At 47.5% G+C, this 14,218-nt stretch overlaps 1 protein-coding gene across 1 annotated transcript in view; it reads left to right on the top strand.

The window, feature by feature from the left end:
- Positions 1 to 14,218, top strand: part of ARID1A (AT-rich interaction domain 1A) — a 100,905-nt gene that overhangs the window by 63,672 nt on the left and 23,015 nt on the right. Inside the window, exons 6-9 of the mRNA XM_006019249.3 lie at positions 11,242 to 11,482; positions 11,908 to 11,997; positions 12,668 to 12,835; positions 13,344 to 13,659. Of these exons, the coding sequence (XP_006019311.1) occupies positions 11,242 to 11,482; positions 11,908 to 11,997; positions 12,668 to 12,835; positions 13,344 to 13,659 (815 nt within the window). The remainder of the gene's footprint in view (positions 1 to 11,241; positions 11,483 to 11,907; positions 11,998 to 12,667; positions 12,836 to 13,343; positions 13,660 to 14,218) is intronic.

The following is a 14,218-nucleotide window of genomic DNA, read 5'->3' as shown; positions in this document are numbered from 1 at the left end:
TTAGTAGGGCCTCTCCTAAGCTCTCAAACGACAAGCAGGCTTTTCCTGTATGTGCCAGCAAACTAATGCACACATGTGTGTCAAAAGCGTGCTGGAGAAAAACTTTTTCCCTCGTCCCCTGCAGCCCTTGGTTATGGGGGAGCAAGGCAAGTTTAAGGCTTTGTCCATCCAGCCCCGACTTGTAGAGGCAGAGGCTGCCTTGTGAAGGCCGTGTTTGTACCATGGCTTCAGACCCGTCCTCCATGGTGAGTGGAGAAGTTGTGTCACTTGATTTTTGTTATTTTTAATCGGGTCTTTATCCAGGAAGGAAGAAGCCTCTTCATGAGACGGAGTTTCCTGAAATGGCAAAAAATGACTTCTAGTAATGGACTGTTCTGACAACCTTTGACCTCGAGGGCTAGCAGCCGTCATTTGTCAGCACGTGGAAGGGGCCTAGTTACCATGGTTATGCTCACTTTTTTTTGTCTTCTACACACTCTTCTCCTTCCCCATCAGCTTGGAGGAGAAAGCCCACTGATTAAGCGTAGCCTCAGTTTTCCAGATCAGCAGCAGAAGCACAGGGATCTTGGCCTGAAAGTGCCGCCTTTGTGAACACACAGCTCGATGCCCATAACAAGTGCAGCAGCAGCCCTTTTGGGGCTTTCTACAGCATTAATTACCCGGAGGCCGTAGCTGGCAAGGAGAAGGGGGCAGGGCACGCAGTGCCCTCTTTTTGGTGGCCTGGTCCAGAGGAAGAAATGCCAGCTTTGTCTGGCTTATAAACATCCAACACATTTGGAAACCCTGTCCCTTTTTTTTACAAACTCCCAAACAATCTTTCTCTTCTTTTCACCCTCACCCACCTCCCAAGATGAGTTTTCTAGCTGCAGTCGCAGTTTCAGCGCTGTTGGAGCCCATTGTAGCATTGTCAGCCCAGTCTTTTAGTGTGATCTTTCTCCAAATTGGCAGCATGGGCCAAGAGCCTTTTACATATTTCCCGTTTTCGGAATTCCTGGCTTCACTGCGTTTCTTTGCCCATCCAGACTTGGATGGTTGGCATGGTGGTGTAATCACATGCTGAGATGACTAAATGCTTCTGGAGTCTGGATTGAACACATCACAGATGGAGAATGCCGTGCAGATGAGGAGGAAGTGGGGCTGGGAACTCGTGTGTGTCCTTGGGGATAGCGACAGCAGCTTACTTTCCTGTTGCTTATATACAGTATCTTTGCAGACGACGAGGGTTTTGACTGCAGAAGACACCGTGCCTCCTGCGTATTGATACAGGGTTGAGATGGGTCTTGGAAGACCTTTTGTCCAAGTCCTTTGAAACTTGTGCCACTTTCTCCTTTATGCTCTCCTACCCCAGGACCTTGTTGACTGCTGGATCAGGTCTGCTCTCCTTCCAGATCACACTGACATGGCTCAGAGCATCCCCTAACAGGAATTGCCCGAGTTGGGTGATGTTGGCACTGGCGACCCCCCGAGTTGCCTGGGCTCTTTCTGTGGTCTCTTCTGCTCCAGCTCGCTTGAGGATCAGATCATCAGACCTGTGCCTTGCTCTGCATGCTTTGCCGTCAGATAGCTGGGGCTGAAACCCTTATTTAACTACTGGCCAGTACAGAATTGCCCCAGCAAATGGAAAAAGCCAAATTGTGAACACCCTCTACCAGTGCTGTGAACATTTCCTGGGGTATGTTAATGCCAATTAAACACTAGGGTGCCTTGTAAAAATGAGGGGTGGGGGCAGGCAGGGCTTCTCAAAGGGTTAAGCAAAAACTAGCTTCCAAGGAGTTTGGCCGCTCTGGTTTCCAGGGTCCTGCAGAAGAGATCCACCCCCGGCGCTCCCTGGGGAGGGGGGAGAATGCTGGCGGCCTCCGCGGTGGGGCTTTTCTTTCGTCGACATCTTGTTCTGTGACCGAATCCCATCACCCTTTCCTCTTACTTCATGCTGCCAGTATAGCTTTGACTGTTTTCAGAGAGGGCATGGGATGTGCTGGTGGGCTCAGCGTTTTTGGGGAGGTGGGGGTTGTTTTACATTTTATTTGGAGGGGGAAGAGGAGAAGGGGTGGCGGAGAGCAGAAGCAAGAGATGTGATTAAAGCTCCTGCCGAGCAGATCTGTGGGAGTGGAGTATCGACCTCTGAAAAATCAATGGCTGCTGCGGTAGCAGTGCTGGCTGTTTTGCAAGGTCTCCCATTGCAGGAATGTAGTAAAGCCAGCAGCACTTTCCTCCTCTTCCTCCTCTCTGCTCTGTACCTAGGCTCCATCCGAGTAGTCAGACCCACCTAGATTTGCTGAGGTGGATTCAAACAGCAGTTTATTTTTGCAATTAGAGTAAAAATTTCTCGTGTGACACCGAGCCCCTCCTCCTCCTGCCAGCCTCCTTTCCAAATGCTCTTTCGCTGCACTGCAGCTAGAGCCAGCAGCTTCTACCAGTTTGTCTAAAGCCAGGCTGGAAGAATGAGCTTTTCAGCTCCCTTTTCAGACAAGGAGACTGTACCAAGGGCTCTTTCCCACATTCTGGTCCCCCTCCTAGATTAGTCCCTGTCAATAGTGGCCCTACAGAGAAGCCCAAACTCCTTGTGGTGGGGAGGGAAGAAAATATGGACTCGTTATGTAGCAGAGACCTGAATCCTGAGCAATGTCGTTTTACTGATGCTCTTCAGTGGGTTGTTTCTTTTCTCTTTGCAGCAGAGGATGTCGGACCCACTTTTCAGGGCCTAGGTGGATGGGAGGAAGTGTCACACAGGGGGACTTGGATGCATTTTTAGTTTGTAACCAAGATCTTACAGTTTTTTCCCCCGAAAGGAGCTGTGTGCTCTTCAGGGAGGAGCCCGAGAACTCTGCTTTGTAGCCGCTCGCACGTCGTCCTTGTTCAGACCAGTAGACCTGGCTCCCGGTGGGTGACACACGTGGGAGGCTAAAACACAATTGGCAGTTACAGTGGAAGCTTTCTTGTCTTCTGGTTGCTGATCTTAGAGGTTTTTAATAAGGGATGCAGGAGAACAGACGAGGCTCTGCTCCACGCCCAGTGCACAGAAAACCGCCCAAAGGGCGCGGCGTAGCATGGGGTGTAGAGGGGCGCAGACTTCCCTTTCCAGGCTTTTCCCTACTTCCAGCACCAGGAGAAAGTTGCCTCCTAACAAATGACAAACCGCATGCACAAAACCGACGTCTTCCCAAGCTGGGAGCTTAACTAACGTAACAGGAAAACAATGTGCTGCAGAGGGACGCATGCTTGCCCTGGTTGTATTTGGGCATTTTGTTATAGCGAAGGTCTGGCAAAGGCAGGTAGAGCCTACAGATGATCACACTATTTTTTTTTAATAGGTTTTTATAAACCTAAATAATTAAAATGTCCCAAAGCTGTTTAGTAAGAATCCAGTTGAATCTTTTTCATTCCCCACGTCTCCTGTCCCACTTCTCCCTGAAGCGCAGGGCATGGGATGGACAGTACCTCGATGTTTTTCAGCAGAAGCTTTGATTTTTCAATCTTGGACTTCAGAAACATTCTGGATTTAGAGAGGAATGCGTTGCAGAGAGCTTCTGAACGGATCTCCTCCGTCTCTCTCGCACCGACCGATGATGATGAGCCGTCTAGAAGGTGCTTCTGCTGCTATGAAGAATGGCCTATTATCCTCCACACAATAGCCTATTGTAGAGAGAGCGCGGAGGGAGCTGAGCGGCCCGGTCCACCCTGTGGCAAGTTGTGCGCTTCCAGGATAGAGCGGGCTCCTGGAAATCTGTTTTGGTTTTGGTTATTTCAGCCTTTTTTCACAGCACCTGCAGGTCTGTGTGGCCTGCTACTGTGGCCTGTCTATTTTTAAAGCAATCACGTGTGCAAGTGGTTGCAACGAGTTCAGTGCTTGAGATCAGCTCGTGTTGATGATGTTGGTCACAATTTGAATACATAAGGTCTAGTTCGGGCAGTGGCAAGTCCAGGCTCAGCGTACGGGCATCCTTGCCAGATTGTGAAAGGGCAGTTGAGATGAGCAGCCTCTGCGCTCCTCCTGCTCCAACGTTAGTCTGCAAACAAGGTGTTATTTATGGGGAGGCCTCTCTGCTAGCAGCACAGGCCCTCACCCGCTGTTTCTTACGCCTAGGCTAATAAAGAGCTATTCTGCAAGGATTTCTGGGTGCTGCTGTCCTGCTTTAATTTGTTGTTGAGGGAGAGGAGAGCCGTCAGCCCTGTTCAAGGGTGGATCAGGTTCCCGTTGTGCGACTCTGGCCGTGCAAAACTACCTCGGTGGGAGCCGAGGCTCTGGCTGGCAGTGTTTGAAATGTCAGCATTTGAGCGATTGCAGCTACTAGAGATGTTCATCGCTGGGTCATATGAACTTGAGTAGGAGAAATTCACTTTTTTTTTTTTTTTTTTTGACTGGGTTTTGTCTAGGTTCAGATACAGCAATACAACCGTGCATTCACTGTGGCATGGAACAGCCCGTTTCCTTCAAAAGCATACAAATCCTGTTTAAGTTGCCAAGACACTCCTTTAAGATAAAGCCAATTTGTTATACTTTCCCTTGTGAACCGTTCGAGTTGTGTTAAGCACTCCGAAGAAAGGAAGCACACAGTAAAATCTCGACCCTGCCTGAATTCTGCTTCCCAACCGCCGTCCGTCTTCCAGTTTGGCCCCATAACCCCCAGAAATGTGGGTATTCTTCATTGCAAGGGTGTAGACAGCCCTTTCTACACCCCCATGCTCCCATCTTATGCACCCAGTGCTGTCAGATGTGTAGAAACCTCTGGGTTTTCTTTTTCTTTTTTACAAGGTGCCCAATGTACGGGCTGCGCTCTGGTGTAAATGGGTACATGACCTCTCCAGACCACATTGCGGCTGGAAGTGAATACAGAGTGGCTTGTGGAGGGTAAAATGCCAGACACAGTAATCTCTGTACTAGGGGGATGGTAGTTTGTCACCCAGCTGTGTCCCTTTCTGTAAAATAACTTACTTCGCATTCAAATAAGGGCTCTGAATGTTTACAGTTCTCAAAACCCTTGGAAAAGAAACTGCGGAAAAATGAAGACAGGCTAATAATTGTAATGTTAAAGCAGGTGGTCCAATTAATCAGCGCACTGAGGATGTCCTTCTCTGTCGAGAAGAGCCGGAGAAAAAAGATCATCATGTTTTAATAATTCTCCCATTAGGCCAGCCTCCGACTTCAGCAGCACCGCTGGTTCTTGGTTTGCAAAAGTCGGCGTGGAAGTGATTTGGTTTACAGGATTTACGAGCTTCACCGCGTGCGTCTACACAACTTCCTTGAACTGTATCTATTGATCTGACCGTGCTTTTACCGTCTTTGCATTCGGGCTGCCTCCGTCTTTCCTGACACCCCTGTCCTTCTGGACGCATTATTACATGCCCTGACCCCGGGTAGCGGCTGTTTGTGTTCTGGTCCGTCCCTTCGCTCAGTCAGGACGGCGAAAATCTGGGGCTTTGTTACCCCGGTCTCAGGCCTTTCTTGTCGATTCGCTCTTCTGTTTGCTTAACCGACCGAGCTGGGTCTGCTAGCGAGATGGAGGTTCCCTTTTTTCACACAGAAGGAGCGTCGCTGTTCTCGGCACAGACTACCCGGCTCTCTTGCATTGGTCGTGCTAGGGCTTGCAGCCTATTCCCTGAGATAGGCGCGCTCCCTGCCCCCCCTCCTGCGGGTATTGGATTGTGTGATTTCAGGCATGGTTTTGTTGTGGTGTGAAAAGAAGGTGTTAGCTGCGGAGTCCCTGTTTGTCAGCAGTCCTGACAAACCCACGCTGGCATGAGCTAGGATTGGGCAGCCAATCGCAGCTGGAACGGTTATCGTTTCAGAGTCCCTGTGGGCTTCCGCTATCAGGTCACATCCCAAAATAACACTGGGCAGTATTTCAAGTGAAGAAACGAAGGCTTTGGGGCTGCAGCCAGCCTGGAGTGTGAGATTCTGTGCGAAATAGTTGGAATCCCTCCAGCGTTTTTGATCTGCATGGCAGATGAGCAATAAAATGCATAAAAAACACATTGGAAACACGTGAGGAAATTCTCCAGACCCTGACGTTTCCTTCAAGTTGGCAGAGTTACCGCTGTTGATCCTCACCTCCTGTCTCGGCTCGATTGGCTCCGCTCAAGAGGAGGAGGGAAGAGGAGAGCCCTATTAGCGGGGCTGCTGTGTCGTGCTGGGCCTCTCCGAAATCCCCGGAGGGGGCAAATGAAAACCTTGCTGGTGTTTTATTCTCTGGGCCCCATCCAGAACCCGCCGGAGACGACGGATCTCCATGATCCCTGCATTTGGGAGTAGGGCATTTGTGCTAAATCTGTCCTAAAAGCATCGCAGAGAGGGAAGTGCTTGGGTTTCTTCCGGATTGCGGCACACTCCAGTAAATGGCTCTTTTAAAGTTTTGTGAGTGTGTCCTGTGGGCATAATTAAAACTACATGATCACATTTTTACATGCGAGAAGATAACTCAACAGGCTGGGGACCAAATGCACCTTTGATTGCAGACCACAGTGCAAGAGCTCTGGTCCCAGGTCTGACGTTTTTCTTTCCCCTTGTCCTGCAGAAGCCACGTTCTCTTGAAAGGTGGAAATGGCACGGGGTAGTTGGGTTTGAACCTTTCATTTCCTTTTTAAATGCACTGGTTCTGGTGGAGCGGAGTAGAGGCTGCACTGCTGGAGCGTGGCACGTATCACGTAGCTTCTGGAGGTTCGAGGCTCAGTGTGCGATTTGAAAGCCGTTGTCCTTTTTATATTTATGGGTGTGAATTGTTTTAGCCTCTAAGCTTTATGATCCGGTCATTTTGCAAGAAAAAGCACCTACTGCAGACTTGCACGTCAACCTTTCAATTAAGGGCTCAACTTCTGATGACTTTTGAAAGCATAAAGATGATGGGCCTGATTTTCCTCGATGTGTTAGAGGTCCTTTTTATGTCATGTTAGTAGTGTGAAAGGACATTTAAATTGCATGTGGATACCACCCCGGTATTAATGGATAGGTAAATTACCAAACGGGCTAAGTGGATGGAAACCAGTTAGCGTCCAGCTAAGAGTCAGCATCACTTAACTAAGTCAGATGTTTTCAAGTGACTTGCTGCAGTTTAACTTGGCCGTGGCGCATGGACGAGGCCGAGCACACTGGTTTTAAAGTTTATCCGGTGGTTAGCGTTCAACCTGCTTGCCTGGCTCCGTTTACCCTTTTCTATATTCCCAGTACAGTCGCGTGCCCTCCTGACTCAGACTTCACTCTGCTTAATTAATGTATGAATGAACATTGTTCATACCACGTAGCGGTCACTGGCCCCTCAAATCCTCCATTTTGAAGAAGCTCCGTCTTCTGACCCACGGGAGATCAGAAGCATCTCTCCCCGCGCTCCTGCTACTGCCAAGAGGGTTTCTCCTCTCGCCTCCCTCGTGCAGCCGCCAAACGCCCATCGCTTGGTCAGCTCAGCGTTCACGTTCTTGGGCGTCGTGTCTTCTGGGGGAGGTCTCCAAGCAGACTTCTCAATAGATCGCTGACTGTAGTGTATCGAGAACATCTTCAGAGTATTATTTCATTCTCCAAAACATCCCCGAGAGTTTCTGGGAGGGATTTTGAAGATACTTGTGGAGATTTGGACTCTTAATTGCACTTCACTTGAAATGGAAATTGTGCATTCGCATGCTGTCAAAGCCACCTACAATCTCAGCCCGAAAGTATGTTAAAGAGAAACGCCAGTCTCCGTTGGATGGATAGCGCACGTAAGGGCAGAGTAAAGTACGTCCGTGTAACTTTGCTCTGAATTTCATGGCTTTCAGGCATACATTTGTTACAGCTCTGTCCTAGCACACCTTGTAGCAGAAGTAGCTCATGCAGCCCCGCAATCTTACTAATGATGTTTTACAAACGTGGGTCCTAGAAAGGACCAAGGGACAGCCACAGTTGGATCCGATACATCAGAGGGGTGTTTTGTGTTGGTACGTAAAAGGATGGATTTCATTCATGGCTCCGTGATAGTTTTGCAGTTTAACTTGGGTTAAGTCACTCATATTTTACAGTTAGGGTGGCCAAAATCTGGAACTAGCTTCCCAGGGAGGTGGTCTTCGCCCCTACCTTGGTCAAATTCAAGAGGAGGTTGGATGATCACCTGTCTGGGGTCTTGTGAACCCAGCATTCATTCCTGCCTGTGGCAGGGGGTCAGGCTAGATGATCTGCTCAGGGTCCCTCCTGACCCTAGCTACTATGATACTAAGTGAAATATGAAAAGGGAAAAAATGAAGTAGTGCTCCTGGCTTTGGTTTTAATTTCTTAAAATTAACAAAACCCTGGACACTTTCTGTCCTTTTTTTTAACATCTCTTTAACAGGAAACTCCTGTTTTTAGAGAGTAAATTTAGGTCTTATATGCTTGTCTTTCCTAGAAGGGTCTGACAATTGGAGAAATGAGTAGGACTGTGACATTTACGGTACCAAGCATGCAAAAGCTAAGCAGTTCAGTGGAGGAGGGAGTTTTAGATGCTTCATTCTGGCAGGCAAATTTGTTGAATAAATGCTTCACAAGCATTGGAGAGAAGAGGTATTCGTTCTTTTTTTTAAACAAAGAGATCTAGTAGCATTTCCTTTTCAGTTAAGGAAACTTCCACCGAAGCCAGAGAAAACAAGGCTACAATTCTTTATTTTTTCCCCAAAAATTTTACAAGAAAGTAGATAATCCTTCAGAGACTATTGGACTTACAGTCTGTTTGCATGTCCTCTTTTGCTGGTCACGTTTGTACCTCCTGTCAAATGGAGACCAACTGTTTTAGGGCTGGTGTGAAGCTGTTAATATTTCTAAAGTGCTTTTAGATTCCTGGATGGCAGGTGCTAGGTAAGTACAGGGCCTTAAGTCTACATCCCAACTATGGCTGCGCGGTTATACTGATGTGGGGGCTAACTTTAAAGCTGCAACTTTAGCTTTCCTATTTAGTGTTGCAGTAGATGCCTAATGTTGCCCAAAACTTGTGTGTTAGGATAATGTGAACAATTTGACTGAACTCATAGACTGCAGAAGAAATATTTCATGCTTAATGCAAAATTGTCCTGAAGTCCCAAAATAAGGTACAGACTTTTTTCTTTTCTGTTTTTTTTTGTTTTTTTTTTAAGCCCCTTGGGTATGAGCTACTGTGATGATGGCCATGTGCACAGCACCGTCTTGGGCCATCTTCACTGGGGTGATAAGTTTTTTGGTAGCTTTTGTGCCATAAACCAAATTTACTGCTCAGGCAAGAGACTGGAAAATCATGAAGTCCTGTGAACATTGTTTTTAGCTTTCACCGAAATATAAAGAGAACGTTTTTCTTTGGGAAGATGGCAGGTATAGACACACGCACTAATGGGATTTGCCTGGTAAGAAATGGTCTTCATACAAACTGAGCTGGTACTAAAAGGTGTAGGGGAGCGGTGGGATCTCGAATCCCTGAGAGGTTGATTTATTTCCCCCGTGTCAGACGTGGCAGTTGACAACACTGGTTGGAGTTAAGTCATTTTGGAAAAGCACGACCGAATTCAGAAAAGGCTGAGAGATGATGACTTGCCCAGCGCGTCTGCGCTGGGATGTAGACTGGAGCCCACACATCTGAAGTTGTAGTTCGGGGTTTGGAGCACAATACAACTATCTTGGCTTGGTTTTCTCGCTAGTTATGAGAGCCAGTATAGCAATGCTGCTGCACATGTGCGGTTCCACAGGTACTCATGAAGTAACTATTATTGAAGTTAAAAAAATCTGTAAATAGTAAAAGGATGTTAACAGCCATAAAATATATATTTGGAATGCCATGTGACTGCTATCCATTGATCAGTGCAAGGTATTTGATGCACTGGTGGGCTAGAAATGAATAGAAAGTAATGTCCATGTGATAAGTTGGTCTCCTATTTCAGAGTAAATGTGAAATATAGGTTAACATGTACCCTGTTGCTAAACCATCATTAGCATCATCCTCTCTGTGATCCCAGCTTCAAGGCTGTTTCTTTTCCTGCTCCTCCAAAAACGGCCTCTCAAAAGTGGGTTTCTGAGAAACTTCTCATTCGGATATCTTCTACAAATCAAATGGTGCTGCGTTTCCTAGCCGCACCCCCCCTGCTTTGTCCATTTTATCATCTTTTTTTTTTTTTTTTAGAGAAAAAAGCTACTTTAAATACTCTTTCACTATAAGAAACGCAACCTCAAAGGAGACCCTACAACTTTAGATGATTAAACTCTGTCCTGTTGAACTTCATGCATAGTGTTCAGGTGTGTGTGTGTAAAGTGCCCAGGACTTTGTCTTAGTCTTTCATTGTGCTCTGGCACGTGTCTAAGCATGATCTCTTCGTGCCACAGATTGTCTTTACATCTGTGTCTTGTATAGCACCAAGGATATTAATAATTAACTCTACTTATAGTTACAACTTGTTAGTCAAGAGCTCCCCACATATGCATGCTGCTAAATACAAAACCCCGTGATATATCAGCTTGCTTTCTTTATGCTGCAGTTTTCTAGCTACTCCTGTGCCAATTTAGGGCATTGAAACTAGTTCAAACAGGACTCTGCGCTTGCTTCATTCTCAAGGTGGATGTATGCAGCAGGGAGGGCCTTCTCTGTGTTTTTGCCTTCAGCAAAAACTGAATCTTAGTTCTGTAAAAAGAAATGTGTTCATTTCCAATATCTGTGAAAAAAGGGAAGTGGGCAGCCCAAAGAATGCCTTATGGTTTGCTTTAAATCTCTGTGTCGAGTTTGTTGTATTTTTGTCTGTCTCGAGCTTCCCAACCCATCTGAGGTCTGTGAATGGACTGAGGTTAGACGGGATTTCTCAGACTCTTTCCAAGGGTGAGCCACATCTGATTTTTGTGGACAATCTCTCTTCCTAGTCGTGATCACATGGACTGTCTCTTCTTCCATTTGCAGTCTTGAGCATGTGGTTGTGGCAACCACAGCAGTGCCTTACAAAGGAGAATATATTTTTCTTTTTCTTTTAATGTAATCCAGCATCCCTGGAAACAAGGATGAGAATTAGCACCATGTGGCCAGCCATCTCTTTGGCCCACCAGCAAGCACTCCCCAGACCAGCTGGGGTCTGGGTTCAGGGGTGGGCAACCAGGGTGAGAGATGTTGTTTCAGTTACTTGGGTCTGTGCCACAGATGTCCTAACGGATGGTAACAAAACCTGGGTTCATGGACTGCTGTTTGTTGTATGGTTGTGGGGGGGAATGCAGTTGAATTCTGAGAACTTCTGTTTCCAGGTGGTGCATGGGAGAGTAGACTGACTTCTGTCCCTTCTTGCGTGTCCTTCTGTGTATTGCAGGACCTGTCTGGGTCAATAGATGATCTCCCCATGGGTACCGAAGGAGCCCTGAGTCCTGGAGTAAGCACGTCAGGGATTTCCAGCAGCCAAGGAGAGCAGAGTAACCCAGCTCAGTCTCCTTTCTCTCCGCATACCTCTCCTCACCTACCAGGAATCAGAGGACCTTCCCCTTCCCCTGTTGGATCTCCTGCCAGTGTTGCTCAGTCCCGTTCTGGCCCGCTCTCACCTGCTGCTGTACCAGGTAACGGTATCCAGCCTGTGTATACTTTCTCGTGTCTCTACCAGACCTACGTGAAGAGCCGGATTAAAATGGGCAGTTAAGGAAATTTGTCAGGAGCCAGACTGTTTTGACACTGAGGTTCCTGTGCTAATATTTAGTTGTTTAATGGCCATGACTTGCAAGGAGCAGGCTTTTAAATATATGCTGCAAAGCCTTTAGTTGATTAACTGATCGTGCCATGGCATGATCTTGTGTGTATTATAAGGAAAAATTAATTTAACTCTTTCCTTCCTCTTCCTTCTCCCTTTGTTTCTCTTCGCCTACCTCCTGTGGACTTTTTTGTAGCTTCAGTATCTATTTACAGTGATGGCCTCAAGCCTGTGCACTCTGGATTCTCTTGTATGTGATTCTTGGGGATAACATGCTTGCTTCTTTCCATGGTGCAGGCAATCAGATGCCACCCCGACCACCCAGCGGGCAATCGGACAGTATCCTGCATCCTTCCATGAACCAGTCGACCATAGCCCAAGACCGAGGTGTGTGCATGTGGTACAGGTTTCAACTGTACATTTCTGAATGCAAAGCAGGATGTATAAAGGAAAATTATTTGGACTGTGTGCTCTTGAAGCAATCCCCTTTCACGTGGGAGACACTATTGGATAATATTCTGTTTGAAAGAGCTGCCACAGCTCTGGAGGTTTGGGATGCATCCCAGCAGAGTTGACTGTTACCAGTCTTCTGGATACCGCGTGTTGTTTTTTTCTTTTTTAAAGAGGCTAGTTCTCTTCAGCTCCTCTTCTCTTCAAAGAGCATCCTCTCTTCAGCTTTTAAAAGAACTTTCCGAGAGGGTTGCTTTTCCGAGAGCCACGACCTTAAACGTATGGTGTTTTACAACAGTTTTGGGCTCCCAACAGAAGAGCAGAGTTGCTGGGAGAAAGATGAATGTATAGTAAATCAGCATTTGCTAGCTCTTACTACGCAGTGCTGCTGCACACTGCAGATTTTTCCCGGTTAGAATGGCAGTAGAAAGTGAAATATTGTTGTGAATGTTGGTAACTTTTTAAAATAGCAATTGCTGTAATCTGTCTGCCGGGGCTGTCGCTGGAATGTTTTCTCAGGGAATTCCCTTGAGCGCAGGGCGTGTGTGTAGTAAGCCTTGGGATAATTGTGTCAATAACTGCCTCATTTGAACGTCTCGTTGATCAGGTTACATGCAGAGGAATCCTCAGATACCCCAGTATAGCTCCCCTCAGCCCGGCTCTGCCTTATCTCCACGTCAGTCTTCTGGTGGACAGATGCATGCCGGGATGGGACCTTATCAGCAGAACTCCATGGGAACCTATGGACCGCAGGGGGCTCAGTATGGGCCTCAAGGTAAGAGCATGGGCCACCTGTATAGGATGAGAAGCTGATGGACCTTTGCTGCAGGACTGTTGAAAGACGCACGGCCCGTAGCTATTGTCCTTTGTCGTTAACGGATTGCATCCAGAACACTGTGATGTGAAAGGGGCTATGCTTTGTGAGCCTCACTTGAAGATAATGATGGGTCCCACTGCTCAGAGAACTAATTTGCTTGGGTTAGAGAACTTCTTGGTACTGGACTGAAAGCCCTCAGATAGCACATCTAGCACTGGAGACCCGATGATCCTTTTCCTCTTTTGATGGGCTCAGTAATTCCAAACTACTTTTGAGTTGATGCTGTTGGTTGTTTTAAGACACCATTTTATGTGGATTAGTTCTAAATACTTTGACTTCATGCGGGTGTGCTAGAGTCCCCCCTCACCTTCCTGATCTTTTGTCAGCACCCTTTTAATTGAAGATTTGTGTGGCAAGTCAGATGCTATCTTGCTGAACGCCACCCTTCTCCCCTCTGTCTCTGCAGGAGGCTATCCCAGGCAGCCAAACTACAATGCCATGCCCAATGCCAACTACCCCAGTCCCGGAATGGGAGGAACCATGAACCCGATGGGAGCAGGGAGCCAGATGCATGGCCAGACTGGTGTGCCACCTTATACTGGGCTTCCCCCGGGAAGGATGAGCCATGCAACCATGGGGAACAGGCCCTATGGACCCAACATGGCAAATATGCCTCCTCAGGTGGGAACAGGGATGTGTCCCCCGCCAGGTGGCATGAACCGGAAAGCACAAGAAGCAGCTGCTGCTGCCATGCATGCTGCTGCCAACTCCATTCAGAACAGGTAAGACGCATATTTGCCCTGTGTCTCTGTGTATCCTCAACCCTTTCCTTCTCTTTCCAGCCCCTTTCTCTGGGGCTGACCCTGCATTTAGCCTTCAGAAGGACAGGCCCTCCAAGAAGTCGTTTCCATCACTGAAGGTTTAGGGAGGTACAACAAATGCAGTGCTTGGCTTCATGACACCTTTGAGTTCAAATGTGGCTTGCAATTTTATGCAGCTTTCCCGTGAGCAAAGATGCCTTGCTTGATTTTGAGACCTTGCCTGCGTTAGCTGTTTTGTTGCCCAGGTAGAGTGTAAGATGGAGCATGCCTGGAAGAGCCAACAAATCCAGCAGGCTGTCCTTTTTGCTGCTTTTTGTCAGAGTCAGGGTATGAAACTTAGGTGCTATTCACTTTTTCCTGTGGTCTTGATGAGCACCAGAACAGGGCAAAGCGGGGTTTGGAGTTCAGTCCCACAGGGAAGAGCAGCATGATTTGTACAACCAAGCGGAGAGTTATGTTGGATGTGAATGCCACCCAGGGCGGCCAGGAGAGCACATAGGCTGGGATGGCTTAGGTGCCA

The sequence above is a fragment of the Alligator sinensis genome, unplaced genomic scaffold (assembly GCF_000455745.1).
Source record: "Alligator sinensis unplaced genomic scaffold, ASM45574v1 scaffold337_1, whole genome shotgun sequence".
Classification (NCBI taxonomy): domain Eukaryota; kingdom Metazoa; phylum Chordata; order Crocodylia; family Alligatoridae; genus Alligator; species Alligator sinensis.
This window is presented reverse-complemented; position numbering and strand designations above follow the sequence as displayed.